This window comes from Lemur catta, chromosome 1 (assembly GCF_020740605.2).
Source record: "Lemur catta isolate mLemCat1 chromosome 1, mLemCat1.pri, whole genome shotgun sequence".
In the NCBI taxonomy this organism is placed as follows: Eukaryota; Metazoa; Chordata; class Mammalia; order Primates; family Lemuridae; genus Lemur; species Lemur catta.
The window spans coordinates 111538806-111554688 of record NC_059128.1 but is presented as its reverse complement, the minus strand read 5'-3'; the positions used below and the strand labels follow the sequence as shown (position 1 = coordinate 111554688).

The 15883-nt window shown below is 47.5% G+C and overlaps 1 protein-coding gene across 3 annotated transcripts in view; it reads right to left on the bottom strand.

Moving 5' to 3' along the window:
* The window catches only part of ARHGEF18 (Rho/Rac guanine nucleotide exchange factor 18), an 81306-nt gene that overhangs the window by 14874 nt on the left and 50549 nt on the right, over positions 1–15883 (bottom strand). For all 3 annotated transcript variants that reach the window (XM_045547212.1, XM_045547205.1, XM_045547221.1), the window contains 5 exons: positions 5148–5286; positions 4220–4332; positions 3930–4070; positions 2786–3036; positions 1624–1749 (listed from right to left, as the gene is read on the bottom strand). In XM_045547212.1, the coding sequence (XP_045403168.1) occupies positions 1624–1749; positions 2786–3036; positions 3930–4070; positions 4220–4332; positions 5148–5286 (770 nt within the window). The remainder of the gene's footprint in view (positions 1–1623; positions 1750–2785; positions 3037–3929; positions 4071–4219; positions 4333–5147; positions 5287–15883) is intronic.

Genomic DNA, 15883 nt, shown 5'->3' with positions numbered 1-15883 from the left:
TAAAAATAAATAAATACAGGTGATGTTAAGAATCTGTTAAAAAAAACAAAAACAAAAACAAGAAACAAGAACCAGCCGGGGTGTGATGGAAATCACCTGTCAAGCTGTCTGCAGCCAGGAAGTGCGCATGCACGCCAAGACCCTAACCCTGACCTGCGACTGCTGGGGCCCTCCGGAACCAGACTGGCCATGTGCCTCCCGAACTGGCTCCCGGGAGCTTTCCAAGGCTCCCCTTGGGCTGAGAACCAGAGCAGTGGTCACTTGAAGTCACTTCCTGGTGGGGGCCGACAGCAGCTTCCTATGCTGTCTGGAGCATTCCATACATTCTCTGTGATGGCTCCTGCTGCTCCTGTCCGCATTTCAGGGATGCCAGCCATTGCAAAGAGCCACTTCTTAAGAGGACCAGAGAGTCACTGTGGGACTGGCGAGCGTCTGTGGACAAAGCCTTCCTTGGAAGCCTCCCCCACCCCCACGCACTCACTTCCAGGTGCCTGTTGGCCTGGCTCCAACTCCACTGCTTATTAGTGGATGAACTGCGGCCCCAAAGCGACTGTCTCCCTCTCGCGTCTGTCTACTGCGATAACAGACTGGAATTTAAATGCACATCATTCGTAACCTTAGACCATCAGGTGTTGAATGTCACTTAGAACAAAGCCCTAAACAGGCCACAGGTGATGGAGCTGTTCTAGAATCAGGTGTGCTCCAGCCTCTAAAGAGGGCCGAGTAGTCTTTACCCACATGTGGTTTCTAGGAGGCGGGAGGTGGGGTATTGCTTGACTTAGCTGACTCCAGCTGTGGTTTGGGCCACTCTTGGGCAAATGAGGCACAAGGATCCCTCTGCAGGAATCAGGAGCAGGGAGAGGACAAAAGTTTAGAGTAACACTCCTTATGACAGCTGGAGCCTCCACAGGCAGGATGTGGTGGCTCTAAAGGGCCAGTTCCCAGGGCAGGGCAGCCCCTTCAAATGGTCTCTGTGTCACACAGGCTGAGACGTGGTGGTTGGCAGGTCCCACACTGGGGGCCTGCAGGGGCATCTTGGGGGCCACCTGCTGTGACGAAGAACAAAGCCCGAGATATGCTTTGCTTTGTGTGTGTGTATGTATTTGTTTATTCAGAGACAGGGTCTTGCTCTGTCACCCAGGCTGGAGTGTAGTGGCATCATTATAGCTCACTGCAGCCTCGAACTCCTGGCCTCAAGTGATCCTCCCACCTCAGCCTCCTGAGTAGCTTGGACTACAGGTGTGTGCCATCACGCCTGGCTAATTCTAAAAATTTTTTGTAGAGACTGGGTCTTGCTATGTTGCCCAGGCTGGTCTCGAACTTCTGGCCTCAAGTGATCCTCCCACCTCAGCCACCCAAAGTGCCAGGATTACAGTCATGAGCTACCTCACCTGGCCTGATGTGTTTTACATCTTGGGATTCCACGTCAGATTTCACTGATGGGTTCTGAATAGGGTTGTAGTTAAAAACAATATAAAACTTTGAAAAACCACTGCTTTCTAGCAGGAGATTTAGAAACAATTCCGAAATCCCAAGACTCTATATAGTTGTGTGGAAAAAATTGACAGCAAAGACGGTAAGTTTTTAAATTAAAAAAAAAAAAAAAAAAAAATTTTTTTTTACCTTGATCAAGTTTTGAAATTTCTTGCTTTGCTGCAACAGCAACTTGTACTGACTGACTGCCTCATTGTGGCCGCTGCAAAACAATCCGTATTTTTCTTTCATTCTCTCTCCATTTTCACCTGAAAACTAACAGTGAAGAGAATGGAAATGTTATGACAACGAAACATGAAAACCGCCAAAGTATATTTTCATCAAATTCAGCTGGCTCTGTTAAAATAAATCCGGACTTTCTTGCAATATTCAGTTTCTACTATGTCCTCAAAAAGGGAAATGCTTTTGGCTGGGCCTGGGGTGTCTAATTGCAAAAGTGCAATAAAGGTTAAATGAGAAAACTTTCTGCTTAAGGGCTGTGCTGCATCGCAGATGCTGTATAGCTTCCTGAGATCCAAGGGGAAAAATAAGTTTGAGCCAAAGAATGCTAGAAACATGAACAAGTCAAGGGAGTATTCTCCTAATTATTCTAATTAATTGACACAGGCTGCTCTGAGCCAGCGGTCTGTGACGCAGCTCCCCTGCGTCAACCCTGGCCTACGGTGAACATGTGGCATCAATACTGCTCCCTTGGATGGCTCTGGTCCACAGGTATGCTTTTTTGAGACAGAGTCTCGCTCTGTTGCCCAAGCTAGAGTGCCGTGGCATCAGCCTAGCTCACAGCAACCTCAAACTCCTGGGCTCAAGGGATCCTGCCTCAGCCTCCTGAGTAGCTGGGACTACAGCCGTGTGCCACCACATCTGGCTAATTTTTTCTATTTTTAGTAGAGACAGGGTCTCACTCTTGCTCAGGCTGGTTTCGAACTCCTGACCTCAAGTGATCCTCCCGCCTCAGCCTCCCAGAGTGCTAGAATGACAGGCGTGAACCACGGCGCCTGGCCCACAGGTATGCTTCTCATGGTCAAAAACACAACCAGCAGAACCAAACAAATGAAACCAAGCAAGCTAACACGAGCACAGAAGAACACAACACCGATCCGTGTTTGGACAGGGACGTTTGCTATCTTAGGCGTCTGTGTTTCCAGAACGTGAACTGCAGGCGTAGCTGTGAGGGGTACTTACTGAGTGTCCTCTGGGGCCCTTGGAAAACAGGGGCCACTTTCATTTTACTATTGGAACAGGTGGAGACAGGGGCTCTAAAGATGGTTCGGATGAAGGTGGCTGCACCCACCTGCTGTACCAAGAGGTCCCCAATTTTCTGGATGATGTAATTCCGGTCACTGCCCTCCTCCAGGGACTCGTGGCGGCGCTCCTTGAGCCGGGAGAGGAAGTGGCCGTGCATCTCCAGCAGGTCGTCGGCGCAGGGGAAGAGGCGGCTGATGGCAGCACAGCTGAACTGCAGCTCCTCCTGCAGGGCCCTGAAGTACACCCGGAGCATGATCCTGAGTGTTCGCACGTGGTGCACCTCCGTCTGCATCAGCTCTGCGGGGACACAGATGGCGGGATGTACCCACGCTGGCTCCGAGGCCCCGCCGGGCACTCGTGGGTGCTGCCTGCCCTTCATGTGCTGGGCTGGCATCTGAAGGTTCTCAGCCCGAGTCCCTGCCTTTGGGTCTCTCTTACTGCCGAGTGTCCAGGCCTCCCTTTCTTCCCAGCCCAGTGCTGCAGGGGCCCCAGCCTAAGGGAGCGGGGGAAGGAGAGGGCCCTGGGACCTCAACATCGCAGGTTTCCTGCCTGGAGTCAACTGAAGAGGTTTCAAGGCTGGTTTTAAGCAAGGACATTGTTCTGAGGACACCATTCTCGTGGGTGTACAACTCACACATCTGCACGTGTCACTGATGGACGTGTGTGTTCCCCCCGATTCATACGCCGAAATCCTAACCCCCAACGTGGCGGTAATAGGACGTGGGCCTTCGGAAGGTGACCAGGTCATGAAGGTAGAGCCCTCGTGATGGGATTAGTGCCCTTATGACAAGGACCCCAGAGAGACCATGTAAGGATACACCTCGAAGGAGAGAAACCAGGAAGCGGCCGACACTGGACACTGAGTCTGCCGGCGCCTTGATCTTGGACTTCCCAGCCTGCAGCACTGTGAGCACAGCCCAGGTAGACTGAGACAGGCACCAACAAGGCAGGAATGGGTCAGACCTGGGCATTTGGCTAGATTCATCCACGGGGATGTGTCCTAACAAAATCCTCCCTGACCAGCTCTTCCCTGGCCTGGGAGGCAGGACTGCGTTGGGGGAGGCAGGTGGAATGGGCCACACGGTCTCAGGGGAGGTTGGCCACGGAACCTGGACTTCCAGGTGGAATTAAAAAAGAAAGAAAAATAACTAGAGAGCTGGCACGGTGGCATGGGGCTTTGGGCTTCTTACCATAAAGGACATCCTGTCTTTTCACCACCTCCCTCTTCTGTTTCTTGGCATAGGCTGAGTCCACAGCAAGGCTCCAGGACTCGGCCTCGAACTCGTGGCCGTCTGATTCGATCTCGCTCCTCAACGAGGCAGCGTAGGGGTCTGAAGGAGGAATGAGGGGCTGATGCTGGAGGCTGGAGCCTGGCTGGCTCCCGGCTGCCCCACCCACAGACACTCTGACATGGGCCCCAGTGTCTCCCAGGATGGAAGGGGACGCCGTGACAGCTGCGGGAGGATCCAGGTGACCGTACCTTCTATGAAAATGGACTCGGCATTCGAAGATGCAAGTGAAAGGGAGTCATCGGCTGCCTGCTTATATTTTAAAAACGCGGAATCTGCTTCATCCATCTCTCCTGTGAATGGTCTAAGTGAAAATGATGATGATTTCAGAAGACTGAATTAAAACACACCCACCCCCATTCTGCGAAGGCAGATCAGTTTCTCATCTGATTAGATAACTGAGAACTTTCCAGATTTCCACATGAGCCTTAACTTTGTCACAGATCGTTTTTAAAAACTGGGAGGCCATCTGTCAATGTCACGCCAGGGCCAGGACTTTTTCCATCATGACGTTAACGTTCGGGAACATTCTAAGGGGGTGTGAATCGTGGGCTCTCCCTTTCCTGACCACCGGAGTCCACTGAAGCCCCTGGGAGTCTTTCTGCTGGGAGTTAGGGGAACACAGCCTCACAGTCGAAAGTGGGAGGGGAGCCCCTTCCCAGAGGAAGTATAACCCCTCCTTGCCCACCAGCTCACGTAAGATCACCACTAACTCAGCAGGGCTTACTTAGCATTACTTTCTACCCGGACACTGCTGAATGCAATAATGAGGAAACCAGCTAAGGCACAGACATCAGGATGCTACCTCCACAGCACCCTGGGTGGGACATCACCTTGCATACAGTAAGGAGCCCCACCCAAGGTACGAGTTCAAGGATCCTTCCAGAATATTAAGCAAACCGGCTCCACCGGTGGCCAGATACACCCTGGGACACATCATTTTTGAAAAATGGCATGGGTCTTGGAAGCAGGCGCTAATGAGAATTTCATCACCTGGCATGGGGGCTGCTGTGCCGGCTCACATAGACCTAAGAAAGGGGGGGTCTCCTTCAGAGGGGCTGTCGACAGCTTCCCGAGGGATGCCACCCACCTGATGGCAGAGAGGGGACCCCGCCTTACCCAAGTCTTGTCCCAGTTCCAGCCGGGCTCAGTGTTGGCTGGGGACCTCCTTTCTGCGAGACCGTCATGCCAACATTCCTGGACAGGGCTGGGCTGCCATCGGACAGGAGGGTGCTCCGGGGGTGCTCCTTGAGTGAGGCTGCGACAGAGGCAAAGACAGAGTTGGTGCTGAGAAAGTGCGCTGGGTAGCGGAGGTCGCCCGCGCGCAAGCCCCGCTCCGACTGAGGCCGCAGCACGGACAGGATCTTGGAGGTCAACAGCTCATTATCTAAGAAGACGTTCTCGCTCCATTTCCTGGGGAAAGAGCCATAAAAAGACAGCTCCGGACGGCCTGGGAGCGAGCCGTGTCTGTCGCCGCTTTTGGAATGAGTATTTCCCATGTTCACGCTGGGGCTCTGGGACCCAGCGCAGCGCCAGGCTGGGCTGCGGGCCCTTTTTATGCCTCGGTAGGATCCTTCTAGAAAATAAAGCTGCGTCTTCCCTTGCTGTATTGGCTGAAGCAGCGGGGCTGGAGGGCAGGAAATTGGTCCCCACTGTGATCATTTAGTGTTGGAAATTGCACGGCATTTTCTCCTCTGGTCAAACAAAACAAAAACCCCTCTGCACTCCCCTCTGTCTTTGCAGGGGGTAAGAAAGGCAAGAACACAGATTGTGTCCACTGTGAATAATCTAAGATCATGAAACAGGGAGCTCTGAGCTTGGCGTGGTTCATGCTGACACCACGCGCAGGATGCTAATGAACCTGAGATTGGATGTCAGGACGACTTTAAGACCCAGAGGGACTTGAGCTGCCCCTGGTTGTCAGCACTCAAACAGAACCGTACCATCAAAGTGGACTCCAGGTTCCAATTCTAATTCAACCCACATACAACTGGGGTTCCAGGGGGTTGTTTAGACCCATCTGCTCATTCATTTAAGGGTTCAGATCAGAGGACACATGGACACACTGATAACTTTTCCTAGTGATGGAAAGAAGCGACTCTTAATGAAAGCGTAGCCATCATTCCCTGGGCTGAGTTTTCTCTCTCTATTTGACAAACCAACCTCTTGAGTCGAGCCTGGTTGAGATGGGCTGCTTGGCTAGTTTATTCTCACATTTTATAAAATCATGTCTTAAAGCTCTGCCCTGGGCAAGAACAAATGGCACCATTAAAAAGAGATCTGTTCACGGATCTGTCGCCGGGGTCCCTGACATGCCCATCCACCGGTTTCTCTATGTTACAGCAGGGGAAGCAGCTGGAACTTTGGCTCTCGGTGGCACAGAGTCTATGAACCTTGGGGTGGGCACCGAGTGTGCCCTGGAAGAACATGTTCTCACCACTGCTTTCCCGGGGAGTGGATTCAGCATTTTCCGAGAGAATATTAATTAGGTGGAAATTTAAAGTGATTGCAAACATGCAGGTGGGGATGCGTGAAAGACTTTCTGGCAGAGGAGTAATGAAGAAAGCTTATAAATTAAGACATTGGCCGATAAGCTGTGAGATGCCACATCACATCTATTCTCCGTGGCTGTTCATTCTATACCATAGCAGGGCGAGGATGGCACTCCGTCAGTGACCGCAAACATTCTGACATCACCATACATGGCTAACAATTACCATTATTATAGCAAAGGCGATGGAGACGTCACTCATACAGAAACAGCCGTGTACGGAGACACAAATCCTAGGAGACATCACTCATATAGAAACAGCCGTGTACGGAGACACAAATCCTAAATTGAAGGCTACACAGTCCACAGCAGGCATTTCCTGCCATGTCTACACCTCGCTTAATCCCGCCCCAGCAATTATGACCTAAACGTACAAATATGGGACAAATCCTGAAATGCATACTTTGCCCAGTGTCCGGGCACGGCTGACCGACTGCTCCCGTGGACTGATGGTTTTGTCCAAAGTCAGATAGACTCTGCTTTAATCAAAGAGTCCCCAGAAAAAGTCACTATAAATACCACCTAAGAATTGCTGATTCTGAAGAGTTTTAACAACCCTAAATCTATAGCAATAGACTTAAATCTTCCTTTGATGATTTAGGAGACAGTGTAGTTTTCATGTCTTAGGGTCATAATCAGAGACACCAGGTAACCCTCAAAGGGGTACAAGAGATAGAATTTGAGTTAAAAGAAGAACCCCCCCCCATACAAGAGAACTTACTTTTCTCAATTTGCTGTGTCCTCAATAGAGCAGAAGACAATTGAACATACTTCCCGACAGAATGGGGCTTCCCACAAAACAAGGGTCAAGAAATCATTGTTTCCCTGAATACTATTAAGCCATAACAAGGAAGGAGATTCTGACACAGGCTACTACGTAGATGAACCTTGGGGACATCATGCTCAGTGACATAAGCCAGACACAAAAGGACAAATCCTATGTGATTCTGCTCCCAGGAGGTCCCTAGAGTCGTCAGATCCGCAGAGACAGAAAGTAGAAAGGTGGGTGCCAGGGGCTGGGGAGGAGGACGGGGAGTTAGCATTTCATGGGGACAGAGTTTCAGTTTGGGAAGACAAGAAAGTTCTGGAGGTGGAGGGTGGTGATGGTTGCATAGCAATGTGAATGCGCTTAATGCCGCTGAACTATGCACTTAAAAATGGTTAAGATGGTAAATTTTACATTATACGTATTGTACCATAATTAAAAAGAAGGAAGGCATGGTTTCTTTGTGGTGATGGAACAGTTCTGCGCTGTGGTGTTGGTCACTCAAATCCATATATGGATGGATTGCGGTTACGTGACATTATCACTGTTGGGAGTTGCTGGGTGAAGGTACATGGAAACTGTCTGGACTATTTTTGCAAGTGCTTGTGAGTCTTAGACTATTTCAAAATAAAAACTTACAGTCGATTCTTGTTATTCAAGGTAGTTATGTTTAGCGAACACTGACCCGTTGCCTTCTAGGGGAAATAACAGGGTTAGGTTCCCGACAGCCTCCAGCCATAACACAGTAATCAACTGGTCCATTCAAGATCTCATTTTAAGTGTGTTTCTGTTGAAAGGCACCTTACTTAACACACACTGTGGATTCAGTAACACTAAACTCACAGCCAACAGCACAGGCATGTGTGCCTGGACAAAGGTTCTCTCTTTTTTTTTTTTTTTTTTTTTTTGAGACAGGATCTCACTCTGTTGCCCAGGCTAGAGTGCCATGGCATCAGCCTAGCTCACAGCAACCTCAAACTCCTGGGCTCAAGCAATCCTCCTGCCTCAGCCTCCCAAGTAGCTGGGACTACAGGCAGCTGGCTAATTTTTTCTGTACATATTTTTAGATGTCCATATAATTTCTTTCTATTTTTAGTAGAGATGGGGTCTTGCTCTTGCTCAGGCTGGTCTCAAACTCCTGAGCTCAAACGATCCACCCGCCTCGGCCTCCCAGAGTGCTAGGATTACAGGCATGAGCCACTGTGCCCAGCCTAAGACTTTTAAAATAAGAGGTGGACCAGCCACAAATTGAGTCTTCCTGGAACATGAACAGCCAGGGACATAACTGGTGGATCGAGACATGAGTCAGTGGCTCTAGACCAGCCATAACAATCATTATCAATCATGTCTTTTTTTTTTTCTCTTAGAGACAGGGTCTCAACTCTGTCGCAGAGGCTGGAGTGCAGTGGCATCATCATACCTCACTGCAGCCTTGAACTCCTGGGCTCCCCAGTAGCTGGAATTACAGGCACACCCAACTAATTTTTTAATTTTTTTGTAGAGACGGGGTCTTGCAGTGTTGCCCAGGCTGGTCTTGAACACCTGGCCTCAGTCATGTCCTTTTATTCTGTATTTTTGATGCTTTGACATCTTGTGGCCTTGCTGACCCAGAGGGACAGACCCTCCCTTCCTGGGCTCTTACACTCCAGGCCAGGAGCCCCAGGGCCAGGCTCTAGACAACCAGGGCCCAATCCTGAGCCTGCCCTCCCTGCCCTGCCTGTTCCTCCCCATGGAAACCACAATAAAGGCTCTAGCCCATGTTCTTCCCTCTGTCCCCAACCAAGCCATGGGCTTCCCTGTGTGGTATGCCCTGCCTCCTGCTTCTAGGAGACCATGCACATAAACGTTTTCCTTCATGATGGTCATTTTTCCATGTCTTATCACACCTGGTTAAAACAGATCCCGGGTACCTGAAAATGCCAGCTGCCCAGGGGCTCCGAGGTCTGCCTGCCAGGGCAGGGAGAGCCTCGAATCTCCTGCTGCTGCAGCATTCTGTCACCTAGATGGAGGGTTCCACACTGTGCATAACCATGAAGCTGTGGTGGGCTTGTAGAGCGGTGTCACTGCTTTGGAAAGCGGTCTGGCAGTTCCTCAAATGGTTAAACATAGTTACCGTAGGAGCCAGCGAGTCCACTCCTGGATATATGCCCAAGAGAAATGAAAACGTATGTCCACACAAATATTTGTGCACGATTGTTCACAGTGGCATGACTCATAGTAGCTGAAAGGAGAAAACAGCCCTGATGTCTATCAGCCGATGAACAGATAAACACAACGTGGTTGAGTCCACCCATATAATGGGATATTATTCAGCTGTAAAAAGAATGTAGCGTGGACACATGCTACAACATGGATGAACCCTGAAAACATCATGTTTAGTAACAGCAGCCAGAGACCAAAGACCACATACTGTATGATCCCATCTATAAGAAATGTCCGGAACAGGCAAAGCCACTGAGACAGACAGCGGATCAGTATTGGCCGAGCTGGAGGGTGACGGCTAACGGGTACAGCGTTTCTCTTTGGTGTTCTAAAATGGATTGCGGTGACTCTGCGAATGTACTATAAGCTGCTGAATTGTACACCTAAAAATGGGTGAAGTGTATGGTCTGGGAATGACATCTCAATAAACCTGCTAAGCAGACCCCTGTGATGATGGACAGCCACCTTTCTGTAGGAGGACAAGACATCTGATTTGTAGTTTATCGTGCAGTATGAGTCACTTTGCTCCGGGCTCAGAGAGTGACAGGAATACATAATATCCATCTCCTGCTACCATGTCCCCTGCAGCAGCTGGCCATGGCGCTAGGGGAAGGTGCTGTCCAGCACTATCTCTGCGGCCGAGAAAGCCACTTGGAGCCTAATTAGCACCGTCTGCCCACTGCTGAGAGGTGCCATCGATCGGTGCACCTGGCCTGCTGCGGTGACTCTGCCACAGAGCTGTTTCTGCGAGGGGACCCAGAGGAAAGGCAGGGATGAAAATAAAAAGGGAACAATGAAAATGGATAAAGTTCTTGGTCCTGAGAGGGGGGAAAAACACATCCCACCCTCAGAAATGAACACAGACAGCGGCCTGTTCTCAGAATGAGTTTTTTAAACCTGTTTTATCCTGGTTTCTTCAATGAAAGAGCAGCCTCTGTGAGCACGTTGGACGACGAAGCTTGTGTGACAGGTGTCGGGATGCTGCCTATGTTACTCTGCCTGGACAAAAGACCCCGTGCTATTTTTCTAGTGCAGTTTTCCTCCCTGACTCTCGGTCTCTCATAAATCCTGTGACCACAGGCTTTTCCGTCTGACCACAAGCACACCCCTCCACCCCCCATCCCTGTAGCTCTTGTAGAAATCACAGGACCCACCAAAAATTACACGAGCAAGGCTGAATAGTTACTAACCTGCTGAAAGTCATTTTCGAGGATGTTGGATACGCCATATTAAATGACCATCATAACTGGTTCAAACTGTCGTTTATACATTATCTAGAAGCACACTGGCTTTCTAGAAATACCAACTTACACGCAAGAATTGTCTATTCTAAGTAGCAGATTCCTGCTGCTTCTCAATGGTTAAGGGATCTCAAACATCTTTCAAAGGCACCTGGGCCCTGGTACACAATTCCTTGCAGGTTTCTGCAAAAGGCCATTCAAGACATAAATGATCCCCACAATATGCTGGAAAAAAAGAAAAAAAAGAAAGAAAGAAATGGGGCTGGGCCCGGTGGCTTTGGCCTATAATCCCAGCAATTTGGGAGCCTGAGGTGGGAGGATCGCTTGAGGCCAGGAGCTTGAGACTAGCCTGGGCAACATAGTGAGACCCCATCTCTACAAAAAATAAAAAAATTTTGCTGGGTGTGGTGGCACGTGCCTATAGTCTGGTGAGAGAATGGCACGAGCTCAGGACTTTGAGGCTGCAGTGAGCTGTGATCATGTCACTGCACTCTCCAGCCTGGGCAAGAGAGCAAGACCCTGTCTCTTAAAAAAAAAAAAAAAGAAAGAAAGAAAAAGAAAAAAGGAACAAATGGAGTACCCAAGTGTCACCTGCAGGCAGAACAGCCTTCCTGGGCCCCACAGTGGTTTCAAAGGCTTGGCCTCAGACACAGCAGCTCCTTTTCTCATATTTGGTGAGGTTTTGTGTTCCATCCACCCACCCGTTCCTTGTTTTAGGCCAACATTTTTCATCCAGGCTAAGAGTGTGACCTGGCTCTGGAGAGTTCTAGCAAGTGCTAGATTACCAGCAAGTGTTCCAGAGACAATTAGAGAAAATCTGATGCAAAGTGAAGTTTTCAGTTCACAGTTCCCAGCTTTTCAGCCACCTGAGAATAGTCTAAATCGATGAGAAGACAACTCATTGATTTCTCTGCCCTGCCTCATTCTGAGTTACACAAGCAAGATAGTATAAAATAGAATAAAAATGTAGGAGGGAAAAAACCACCCCCAGCAACCCTTAATTCCCTGCCTGAGGGGACAAACTGAAAAGGACATCTTGCAGCTTAGAAAATAAGAGTCAGAAAAAGTATTCTTCCTAACCTGGTACTATCCAATTAAAAAAAAATGCATAAATCCCCTACCCTAAACTATTACACATGTCAAACCCAACAAACACCATTAAAAAAAAAACTGCGGCAGATCACAGCAGCTACTATTTATTGAGCACATACTATATTCCTGGCTGTGTTCTAAGCACTTTATACTTTTTACCTCTTTCAGTCCTCACGATGATTCAATAGTAGGTACCGCTGTTATCTGGTAATTTTATGGTTTTATCATTTTATAGTTAAGGAAATAGACACAGATTTGCCCGAGGTTACACAGCTAATAAGTGGTAGGGGTGGGATTGGAGCCCAATTTGGTTCCTGAGTTGAAAGCTTTGGGTATCAGTAACTACCACCCTGTATATGCAGATTTGTATGATTATAATAAATTTAATTATAATCTTGGGCATCATGATAATATGTTACACATTGAAAAAATTGTGAGGTCTATCACATACAGGAAAGTACCCGAAACAAATATACAGCTCAAAAAATTAACACAAAGCAAACATCTGAACTACCATCAGTCAACAAACTGAATGCTGCCAGTACTCTAGACCCTTCTTCATCTCCCCCAAATGTCACGGCTCCTTCCTTTCTTCCCACAGGTAACAACTGTTCTCACTTCTAACAAGGTACTTTGATTTTGCCTGAGTTTGAATTTGATATAAATGGACTCGTGTGCATTCTTTATAAGTCTAACTTGACACTGGAGGAATCATCAATGAACAACAAGGACAAAATTGTGGTATTTGACTATACTTGACTATGTATGGGTGTGTGCAGAAAACTTAGAAAAACACAAAAAAGAAACAGAAATAGAAATAATTCATAATTCTATCACCCAGAGTTCACTGTTGCTGGTATAAATACTTTTATAAGCTGAGAAATAATGTTTATTAACAAGTGATCCTGGCAGGGCGAGGTCGCTCACGGCTGTAATCCTAGCACTCTGGGAGGCCGAGGTGGGCGGATGGTTTGAGCTCAGGAGTTCGAAACCAGCCTGAGCAAGAGCGAGACCCCCATCTCTACTCATAAAAATAGAAAGAAATTAGCTAGACAACTAAAGATATACAGAAAATATTAGCTGGGCATCGTGGCACATGCCTGTAGTCCCAGCTACTTGGGAGGCTGAGGCAGAAGGATTGCTCAAGCCCAGGAGTTTGAGGTTGCTGTGAGCTAGGGTGACACCACGACACTTTAGCCAGGGTGACAGAGTGGGACTCTGCCTCAAAAACAAAAAACAAAAAACACAAGTGATCCTGAGATCCTTCTCCTGGACAAAAAAGGATAATATTAACAGCAAAATATATGTTTTTTTGTATGAATATCCTACAGGACACGTGGGTTATACTATTGAAGAATATAATTGTGGATCATGATATTACGAAATCATATTTTGTATTACTCTATGGATAATTCTGTGAGTTAAGACAGAAAGGACAACAATGACCACATCCATAGGCAAAAAGAAATGAACCTCAACCTGAACTTCACACTTTTCACAAAAATGAACTCCCGTAGATCTAAATGGAAAATGTAAAACTATAGAACTTTTCACAGGTAGTACAGGGTAAAATCTTCAGAAGCTAAGCCTTGGTGAAGACGTCTTTAATACAACACCAAAAGCAGGATCTATAAAAGAAAAAAAATCTATAAATCGACTTCATCAAAATCAAAAACTTTTGCTCTGCGGAAGACCTTAAGAGAATAAAAAGACAAGTTACAGAATGGAAGAAAATATTTGCGAACTACTTATTGGACAAGGTGCCAGTATCTAGAATATATAAAAAGCTCTCTAAACTCAATAGTAAAAATACAAACAGGCCGGGCACGGTGGCTCACGCCTGTAATCCTAGCACTGTGGGAGGCTGAGGTGGGTGGATTGCTCGAGGTAAGGAGTTCGAGACCAGCCTCAGCAAGAGCGAGACCCTGTCTCTACTAAAAAATAGAAAGAAATTATCTGGCCAACTAAAATATATATACAGAAAAAAAATTAGCCGGGCTTGGTGGCACATGCCTGTAGTCCCAGCTACTTGGGAGGCTGAGGCATTAGGATTGCTTAAGCCCAGGAGTTTGAGGTTGCTGTGAGCTAGGCTGACGCCACAGCACTCACTCTAGCCCGGGCAACACAGGGAGGATCTGTCTTAAAAAAAAAAAAAAAAAATACAAACAATTCATTTAGAAAATGGGCAAAAGAGGTGAAGATACATTTCACTGAAGAAAACATAAAGATGGCAGATAGGCATAAGAAAAGATGATGAAAAGTGGCCATTTAGGGAAATGCAAATTAAAACCACTATGAGATACCATTACCGGAGTGCCTAAAAATAAAAAAGGGACAACTCTAAGTGCTGGTGAGGATGTGTAGAAACTGGGACACTCCTACACTGCTGATGAGAATGTAAAATGGTGCAGCTACTGTGGAAAACAGTTGGGAAATTTGTAAAAAAAAAAAAAAAAAAAAAAAAAAAAAGTCTCACTCTATTCAGGCTGCCATAATAAAATACCATAGACGAGGTGGCTTACACAACAGGAATTTATTGCTCACAATTCTGGGGGATGGGAAGTCCAAGATCAAGATGCCAGCTGGTTTGGTTCCTGGTGAGGGCTTTCTTCCTGGCTTGTAGGTGGCCACCTTCTTGCTGTGTCCTCACGTGGTGGAGAGAACGAGCAAGCTCTCTGGTATCTCTTCTTATGAGGGCACTAATCCCATCATGGGGGCCCCACCCTGATGACCTCATCTAACCCTGATTACCTCCCAAAGGCCTCATCTCCAAACACCTTCCCATTGGAGGTTAGGGCTTTAACGTATGAATGTGGGGAGAGCACAAATCTGTCCACAGCACCCAATGATGAGAATTCATCTAAATACAGAACTTTTCGTATCACTCACTGGATAACTCACTTAGCAGAAAGAGCAAGCAGCCTTTCTCTTCCTGCCTTCCCTTTACCCTTTGGAAGGAAGACTGATGAAGGCGACCAGCAGGTAACCAAGGACCTCCTAGAGTAGTTCTGATGGCCCAAGAGGAGGGCCCTGTCTCAAAAAAAAAAAAAAAAGGCAGGCTTCAAAACATTCAGAGAAGGGTTACCACAAAAATGAGAAGTACCTGAGGACTTCATAGCCAAGTGCCTGAATTCTGGGAGATGAAAGACAAGTATCAAAGTAGAGGAGAAAACCCAAATGATAAGATGAGTGACCAGTGGGACAGGGGGCTGTTGGCTAAGTGAGAGTACTTTCTCCTGGGTGGAAAACTGGTGACTTTGTGCAGTAGCTGCTCCAGGTGACCACAACAGAAATGAGCAAAAACGTGGGTATTAACACATTAACTGCCACATTAGAAAAAAAAAGGTTTTCCTTGGGGCCACAGTGTTATATTATGAAAATAGCATAAAAACTTCAAAAACAAAACAATCCTTTCTAATTTAATGAAAAACTGGTTATTTTTTATTGTTTTCTGTGCGTGAGTTATATGCAACTTGAAAAATAGTTCACACGACTCCCAAGGTAAAGAGACGTGTGAGCTTCACAAGGCCCCGGGCTCAAAACTGGTGTGAGTTAAATACAACTCACAGGGCAGCTGATGTATTAAGAAAGCTCTGGCTAAGAGAACTACCAGTTGGCCTTGGCCTCAGCTGCTCAAAACCGAGGGACTTAGAACAGCACCTCTGAGAGGTAGTTTGGTGGCCGGGCCAGGACTGTGGGGTCTCAGGTGCCCCCTTCTGTCTCCTGCAGGGCCATCTGTGGCCGAGGGACGCGTGGACCCACCCAGACTGTCATAACACTAAGGTGAGGGCCTCTCCTGGAATGAAAGGGGCTGAGTTCTTTGGGTCTCCTTTTTCCTTTCTTCTATTTATTTTTTTATTCTGGCTAAATATACATATGTATCATCTTAAACATTAGTCAGGATGCAATTCGGTGGCATTGAGCACATTCACATTGTCGTGCAACCATCACCACTATCTACACCCCAAACTTTGTCATCACCTGTAACAAAAATCCTGCACCT